Source organism: Acomys minous (genome assembly GCF_964271855.1).
Source record: "Acomys minous genome assembly, chromosome: 3".
Taxonomy (NCBI): domain Eukaryota; kingdom Metazoa; phylum Chordata; class Mammalia; order Rodentia; family Muridae; genus Acomys; species Acomys minous.
The window spans coordinates 96,340,561-96,349,386 of NC_140485.1; the positions used below are offsets into that span (position 1 = coordinate 96,340,561).

At 46.7% G+C, this 8,826-nt stretch overlaps 1 protein-coding gene and 1 long non-coding RNA gene across 5 annotated transcripts in view; one reads left to right on the forward strand and one right to left on the reverse strand.

Moving 5' to 3' along the window:
- The window catches only part of METTL24 (methyltransferase like 24), a 114,883-nt gene extending 111,055 nt beyond the window's left edge, over positions 1–3,828 (reverse strand). For all 4 annotated transcript variants that reach the window (XM_084774481.1, XM_084774479.1, XM_084774478.1 and 1 more), the window contains exon 1: positions 3,518–3,828. In XM_084774481.1, the coding sequence (XP_084630607.1) occupies positions 3,518–3,823 (306 nt within the window). In that variant the 5' untranslated portion in view covers positions 3,824–3,828. The remainder of the gene's footprint in view (positions 1–3,517) is intronic.
- A 127-nt stretch (positions 3,829–3,955) lies between these two features.
- On the forward strand, positions 3,956–7,365 carry LOC311593270. Its single transcript, XR_014777646.1, has 3 exons — positions 3,956–4,072; positions 5,681–5,775; positions 5,874–7,365. It is a non-coding gene; the product is annotated as an uncharacterized lncRNA (long non-coding RNA).
- Positions 7,366–8,826: the final 1,461 nt, after the last annotated feature.

Consider the following 8,826-nt stretch of genomic DNA (forward strand, 5'->3'; position numbering starts at 1 on the left):
AAGCTTGGTAGCAAGAAACACTATGCAACTCAGGTAAGTAGTCTATGAAGGTTCTCAGTCCCCCAGAAAGGGATGTGCTCTCCTTTACTGATGTGAAAGCTGCCCAGTGCATCGCAAAGGATCCAAGAATCCTGTGAAACTGTTGATCAGTATTTTGTTTGTTTGTTTGTTTGTTTGTTTGTTTTGAGACAGGGTCTCTGTCTGTGTTAGCCTTGGCCATCCCAGACTCGTTTTGTAGACTAGGCTGGCCTCAAACTCACATCGATCCACCTGCCTCTGCCTCCCGAGTGTTGGGATTAAAGGCGTGCGCCACCACGTCTGGCTCTTGATCAGTATTCTTAAGCAATTAAAATAATAAATAAATAAGATTCAGCAGGTAACTTCCAAATCCTATCTCAGTTTGCCATCTTTAATTATACCATGTCTTGTAAGGCTGAAAAGGACCAAAGTTTATCTCAGGGTGTAAGATGGTGAACTCCTTTCCCAGAAGTCAGAAAAGTCCCAGAAGTTTTGAAGACTATTTTAACTCAGCTGTGAAAGACTGGCAAAGGGAAGCAGGTCCAAAATCCTGTCTTGGAACTTGATAAGATGAGATATTTACTCTGAAAATAAGTAACTATGGAGAAAGTAAGCTAAGGAAAATGTTTCCATGGGAGGCTAATAACGTAATATCTTTTCCAATAGCAATAGGCCTTACTTCTTACGTAGTTTAACCAAAGACATTTACACTCACCCGTGAGAAACTCAAGAAGTAACAGCATTCACCTTTCACATGCTAGTGTCTGTGGAGTTTACTAGAGTCACCATGGGGAATGAAATACCTCCTAACCGAGGAGACTTTGCAGACAAAACTTTCCACCTGAGATGGATTCTCAAGTCTCCGTATGAGCAAAGGCACTCAAACTCCCAGAAGGCATTGCTGTTGCCGTCGCAGACTGCAGAGAGATCAGCCTAGAAATAGTAGTAGATTCTCAATGAACCAGACAGATACAAATACACTAGTTACCCTTCTGTTGCTGTGACAAACCACCACTGCCACCAAGCAAGTTGTAGAAGAAAGAACTTATTTGAGCTGATGGTTCCAGAGGGTTAGAGTGTATCTTGGAAGGGAGGGACGGCAGGAAGTAGCAAACATGGCAGCTAGAGTGGAATGCTCAGAGCTCAGCTCCATTACTGTAAGCACTAAGAGGAACAATCAAACTGTAAGTTAATGAGGCTTCTTACCCTCAAAGCCTGCCCCCAGAAACATACCTCCTACAGCCAAGCCTTACCTCTTAAATGTAACCAAACACCATCACCAACTGGGGACAAAGTGTTCAAGTGGACAGGACTTTGGCAGCCAGCGTTCCTTGCTTTCTTCTTCCTGATTCTGATTTACAGAGATGTGAGGAGTCCCAGTGCATGATCATGCAGCCATGAACTCTTCTTTGCTATCCCTTCTTCTGTGCTTTCCCCGCCATAATAGGTGGTACCCATGATGGTTTATATTTGAGGAATAGATAAGGCTGAAGATTTGGGGGCAACTTAGAGAAAACAAAACCTTTACATTGTGTTTATAACAAACTAGACACTCTGCCACATTTTCCTTTCATTTCCTTTTCATTGAATTGCAATGGCTGAACCCCAGTACTCAAATTCCTGTCCTGTGAACTACACTCACCCCAGTTGACCTCATACAATCTCATAGTTTTAGTGCCACTTGCATGCAATGGCCCCAAATCACTCCTTCAGCCTGGACATTGCCTCTAAGGCCCAGATCAATGTGCCGGACTGTCCTTTTGACATTTCCAACCTAATAGCTAAAGCATACTTGAAAGTTATTTGGAGTAAGCGCCTCCTTTCTGTAATCTACCAAAGGCGAACAGATTCTACCTGCTTCTGCATGTGCCTTCCAAACACACCCAGTGTCCACCAGTTCTCGCCACCTCCACATCTGTCACCTGCCCACCGTTTTCAGACTGGATCTCTGCTCTAGCATCCAACAGGGCACAGAGGTGAACTCCTACACACACACACACACACACACACACACACACACACAGTGCCCCTCTCAGTCTACACACTGCAAGCCTTAACGTTGTAAGGCAGGCCCTGGTTACCGATAACTATGGAGACAAAACCCTTAGGAGTCCTTGAACAGGCAAAAACAAAAGGTGTGGGGAATCACTCTGAAAGGGAACAGAGTATCAAAGACAGAACGTTTGAGCACATCCGGAGGGACAAAGGAAGCCAGACTCTTAAAAAAATGTCAAGCCTCAGCTCAAATGTCCCCTTTCCTCTTTCTGATCTTCCTCTATAGATAGGGTCAAGGCCTGAATCAAACTGAACCCCTTTGCTGGGCCCCCAACCACTTTGAATTCAGTCTGTGCTCACAGCCCTTGACCCAGCATCTACTGTGAGCCCTTTGGCGGGAGTTTCCAATGCTGAACACGGCATCATGGGAGTCGCATGGGCAGCGGAAGAAGGAAGGGGCTCTTTTAGAGTAAGTAGCCAAGCCGTCACATAGGAAGTGCGTTTCAGAGACAGAAAACAGAGCTGTGTTTATCCCAGAAGATACCGCCTGTTAAGTAACCACCATCCTGTGGGAAGACTGGGGGCAAGGCACTTAGAGGAAGTGGGGGGAGGAAAGCTCTGGAAGAATGAGGGGAGGACGTTATAGAGCCAAAGGGAGAGTAGGGTGATAAACGCAGGAGTTGGGGTGGGGACGCAGATGCCATCAAGGAAAACAAAGCAAAACAAAACAAAAACAAACCCGACTCCTGCAGCACAGACAGCCTTGCTTTGGAGTGTTAGGTGTAAGGATTTGGCAAGCGCATACATGCGATTCCTAATATTTTCACTCTTAAGTACTATGTAAATGATGGGTTCCCAAAGGAAGGTGAGAAGCCGAGGCTGTAACAACCAGAGGTTAAAGCCGACCTACTCAATGAAGTGTGAGGCGCAGGGAGTTAATGAGGCAAGGAAGAGCCTAGCCAGTGAGGTAAGCAAACCCAGCTTTGGTCCTGGAGGGTCCAATTACTTCCTACTAAGTGGTGCTGGAGGCTTGACTTCTCACCCTGTGCCAGTCCCAACCCCTGGGTAGAGACTGGATGGATGTAGCTGCAAGGCACATCTTCTCCATCACCTGGACCTGATGGATGAGCCATTCATAGAGTCTACCCACCCGGCTTTGTCTAGGCCTGGGTAGGGAAAACGGAATGGGAGCCATGCCTCCTTTGTTTTCAGCACCCCCTCCCTCGGTAAAATGGGTACAGTTGCTGGGTGCTCTATTCCTACAAGGATGCTTGCCACAGTGGGCGCTCAGCAAACGTTGGTTGAGTGTAGATGAACCCTGTTCAATTCCACTTCATTCTACGGGCCGTAGAATAAGAAAGTTCCAGGGAGAGCAACGTTAGAAAGAAGGAGAAGAGTCTGGAGGTCCCAGTGGGGTGGTGCACCGGCCTGAGCAGAAGGCTCCCCAGCGCCATCTGCGTGCAGCCTCAACTCCAAAGGTCCAGGTCTGCAGTTGACAACTGACCTTCCTGCGGGGAAGCCCGCGCTGGCCGCAGCAGCTCGGCTCTGGCGGCGTGCTCCCGCCACCCGGGGGCAGCGCTCGGCGCTCGCTGCGCACGTAGGTCACCTGCCTCCTTCTGGCTCCACGCGGAGGGCTGGGCGCCGGCCGCCCGTGCAGCCGAGGTGGCCCCGGGGGATCCCGGCGGCCCGGGAGTCCCGAACCCGCTTGGCGCAACTCCATGCAAAGCCGCAGGCCCAACAGCAGCGCAGCGCCGAGCAGCCACCGGGACAGGGCTCTGCAGCCGCACCCGGGAGGCCTGGCGGTGGCCATGGCGGGGACCCCAGCCTCCGGCTGCCCTCAAGGTCCCACCTTCAGCTCCCGGCCGCCTCCAGAGAAGCGTCCCCAAGGCCGGGGGCTGCCAACTGTGGCAACTCCCCAGAGAGCCGGGGTTCGTCCTGCCTTCTTCCCCGGGACCGAGGAGGCCGGGGAGTAACCTTATCCTGCTCAGCCGCCGCAGGAAGAGCGAGGGCGGTGGGCATGCACCCAGGCTGCCGCCGCCGCCTAGCTGGGTGTCACTAGGTATGTCTGGCCTACAAAGCTTGGCTCAGGGGACAGCCACAGAGCCAGCAAGAGCACATTCCTCCTGGGGGCCCGGGCACTGACTTCACATGTCGGTGTTAGTATTAGACACAGGGAGAAAGAAGAGAAGGTGAGCTGCCAGGTTTTGCACCAAAGGAAAAGTTCTGTCAAGCAGTTTGTGCCATTAAGCATGATATAAAAATAAATCATACTTATGCTGTGGGTTTACAACTTCTCTCCCTCAAGGAAGGAGGGAGAGAGACTAGCATTCCATGCAGAAGAATCAAATTAGAGTTATTCAGCTTCTAAATTCTGCCTGAAGCCAACCCTGTGCTTTCTCTCGGTGTTATGAAATGTGTGGGGGTGAAGGGAAGGGAAACAGCCAGCTAACACATATAACAGCAGGGAGAGAGAGGGAGGGAGCAGAAGTTGCCATGGCATGATGTAAATCAAATTAATTTAGCTCCAAACACACACCTCCTGCTGCCTTGCAGAAATGCAGAGGGACATATTTATCTCCGGGCAAAATGCTCCCCAGCTGGTATTGTCATCGTCACCTTGACCTTAATTAATAAAACCTAAATGCTCACAGCCAGAAGCCTGGGCTTGGTGTTCTACTTTCAATTGTTAGAATTCTTTCCTCCACCTGTTTGGGGTGACTTTGATTTCTAGATTTATGTTCGGGTTCTTTTGGTTTCTTTGAGGTTTTTTTTCTTTTGTTTTGTTTTGTTTGTTTGTTTGTTTGTTTGTTCATTTGTTTTCTTGAGACAGGGTTTCTCTGTGTAATAGCCCTGGCTGTCCTGGAACTCTCTTTGTAGACCAGGCTGGTCTCCAGTTCACAGAGATCTGCCTGCCTCTGCCTCCCGAGTGCTGGGGATTGAAGGCGTGCGCAGCCACGCCCAGCTAGGATTCTTTGTTGTTTAAACTATGACCATGTACCTCCCCGACACACACACACATGCATGCACACATGAGCATGCACGCGCGCGCGCGCACACACACACACACACAGAGAGAGAGAGAGAGAGAGAGAGAGAGAGAGAGAGAGAGAGAGAGAGAGAGAGAGATTATTTTCCATGCTTCTCCGCAGGCTGTCTCTGCTGACCATTCTGTCTGCCTGGCCTGCAGCATGGACAACAGAGACCCAGGATGAAGTCTGGCGCCATCCACCCCTCCTTCCCATTTGAAGTTCGGGAGTTTTCCACAGGGAGCTCTGCCCTTTTTGGCTGATGACACAATTTATTCCTTGTCACAGAGCACATAACCTGCTTTCCTATAGCCACAAAGCTGCTCAGCCTAATCTAATCTGTTGCTTTCCCTGGCCACCACCATCCTCAGGCTCCTCAAGGTTCTATTATGCTTGAAAATATACACATGTGATTGGGATAGATAGATAGATAGATAGATAGATAGATAGATAGATAGATAGATAGATGATAGGTAGATAGACAGACAGACAGACAGATGTCTACTTACCCACGTCAAGGGAAATTGCAGATAAAGACTGTATTAAGGAATACAAACAAAGAGGTACCTTTTATTCATACAAGCCATAAGAGACAGCCCCACATTCTGTAATTATTCACCTGAACTATGTCCGAATCACAGCCTTCATCATGGCATAGGGACCAGCGCTCTCCAAGAACTGTGCAGGCTTCCAGCGCCAGCCTGGGACGACTTAGGCACCCTGCCTCAAGGACCAGGTACCGGGTTCTCAGTGTCTCAGATGTAATTCGGCTATCGTCATTTTAAAACTTATTTTCTTGATAACATATCCATCCACTTGGTTCTGTTCCTCTAGAGACCCCGAGTAAAACACCAACAGTTTCAAGAACATGTAAGACCCAGGAACCCACGGCTGGGGCTGGAGGTCGGTGGAAGAGCGCATGCGCAAGTCCCTGAGGCCCATTCCCAGACTCAAGATTCTGCAAATGCACTCTAGTAAGTTACATACTTACGAGGCATGATTTAAAACAACATGGACAGTGTTTGATAATCCCTCTTCAGCCATGTCTAATGTGGACTTTGCTAGAAGTTGCTAAGCTTTGTTTGGCTTCTGTGCACTTAACACAGTGCACGAAGTTAAAAAAAAAAAAAGCAATCTTCTGAAGAACATGACACCGCTAATGCATGCCTTCTGCTTCTCTGTAGAGTCTCTCTGCAAAGAGGAATCATGGGACTTCCATAGATTGTGAAAATGGGGGTATGTAATAAGATGCTGTACTGCGAGGGGAGCACAGCACAGACATGGATACATTCAGAACAGTGTAGCCCTTGAAGGGAATGGGCAAGATGATGTCATATTTCCCCATATCTCATTTATGCTTCTTTAATAAAATGTTTCCACTATGAGGGGGAGGTGAACCCTCCAAATTATATGCAATGTTTAAATACCCTTTTCATTTATATTTTGCACCCATGTCTATGTGTTTTTTAACTAATCAAAAGGCCTATTGATATGTATGGAATGTCGTTAATTTTCTAGGCAGAGGTCTCCCACTTTTAACTTCCACACCATGTTTCCCTGTGTTGTGGATGAGAATGAATGTTGAGGTGGTCTGAGGGTAAGCTGGAGAGGCGAATCCGATGGACCGCTGTCAGAGCTGACAGGCAGGCTCTCATTCGTGACCTTCGCTTTTCTCCGGGTTGACCTTGTCAAGGTTGTTCCTGGATATGTCTCAAGTATGCAGATTATTGTTAGCCATTGTGTCATAGGTTTGTTAATTAAATATGGGTGTCAGTAAAACACAACAGAGACCTTTATCAGATCACAGATGGCATTCTCCGGGAGGTTTTAGCCAATAAAATTAATAAGAGTTTTTATTGCCAATCTCCAACACTATGTATGAATATATATATATTCAGAGAGAGGGAGAGAGAGAGAGAGATTTCCAGCCAGAGGTCACTTTACCTTACAAAGAGACACTTGGCAGTGTCTCAGGATGTTTTTTATTATTACGGCTTCTCATAGAGAGAGGGGAAGATGAAACTAGTGTCTAATAGGGAAAGAGCCAGGAAGCTACTAAACACACTCCAATGGAAAAGACAGCCTTCCATAGTAAAGAATGGCCCAGCATAAGCTGTCAGGAGGTCTGACTGTGAGAAAGCATGCTGTCATGATAGACGCTGATACTGAAATTCTAAACTACTGACATGCCAAGGAGAAAAGAGGCCAACAGAAATTATTCCTGCCTTTGTAGAGTGGTCACACCTGCTCTGTTGTGTAAAGCACCCAGCCTGAACCACAGCAATCACATTTTCAAGGGGAATAAAGCCGAGTGTTGGCATCAACATCTTCCTTGAACTGCTATCATCTTTTCTCCACATGCACACTGTGCAAAATATATACAAACCAAACCAAAGAAGATGTAAACAGTCATTTTTTTTTTTTTAACAGAGAGGTAAGTATCCTGTCAAACTCTTCCCTGTTTATCAAAGGGGAACCAAATGCATCTTCCCCTGATCTGCTTTTGGAACATAATATTTATATTATTATATACCCAAATTATTATATATGCCCAAAGATGATAAAATCACCACCTTGTATATGATATCTGCTTTAACATATAATCCTATGGAGAGAGGTGAGGTATGAGTGGGTGTAGGAAATGCAGCTGTACTGGTACTAAGCATTACTTGTTTTTGTCTGCAGTTGAAACATTGTTTTTCTCTGCAGTTGAAACATTGTGCTCCACTGGTTGCCTTCATTTTCCTTGTTTTGAGTCCACAGTGCTGTTCCATTGCTGGTTCGTCCCTTATATAAGCAGTTCTGTTGCTCCCAATAGGCAGCATTCTCTTAGCACGAATGACCCGCTGTCTTGAGTGTTCTTCAATCTGCAGTTCCTCGCTTGGTAATTCGGGGTACTTGCAACGCGGGCGTTATAAGTAGGGGCTATAAACAAAACAAAAATGGCTGCCAGTTGATCATTATAGCTCAGTAATGGATTTACAGTTCTTCATCTCTGAGAATGCTTGAAATAAAGCACAATAAAAAAATGTTTTAAATTGTAAGCTATTAGCCACAGCTTTAAAATAACAACATTGACAGTTCATAGTGGTTTATAAGATGTTGTTAGAGAATGTGGATGGATTGACATATCTGTAATCTCACGTAATTCCTATGCTGGAAGAGCAAGAGTGTCTAAAGTCTACAGCCCAGGTACCCTTTACCCACAGAAGATCTACTCCAAAGGTCCTCCGTGAATGTCTGAAACTGTATAGACCCGAATTCTATACAAGCACTGTTCTAGCACAGATATAGCTGTGTCTTGAGTAATTATAAGAATGATGTCGTCAAGGCCGGGCACGGTGGCGCACGCCTTTAATCCCAGCACTCGGGAGGCAGAGGCAGGCAGAACGCTGTGAGTTCGAGGCCAGCCTGGTCTACAAAGTGAGGTCAGGACAGCCAAGGCTACACAGAGAAACCCTGTCACGAAAACAACCAAAACAAACAAAGAAAGAAAAAAAAACAAGAATTTAAGTCATCATTGACTGAGAGGAGAAAGACTCTTGGTGGGGAACACTGAGAATTTGACTTTCGTGATAATGCTAACGTCGGAAAGCCTATCCAAGTGAGGAAGCAGGATAGGTAAGCAGCTGAATTTGAAATTAAAATTCCTACAAGTGGCAAGGGCTTGAAAGATAACTAGACCATCAGCTCAGAAGGGGGGGGGGGAGGAGATAAGAAGATTTTGAGAATTTAGCTCCAGTACTCACCAACTTAAAGTCAGAAACACAAGCAGAGCTCAATAAAG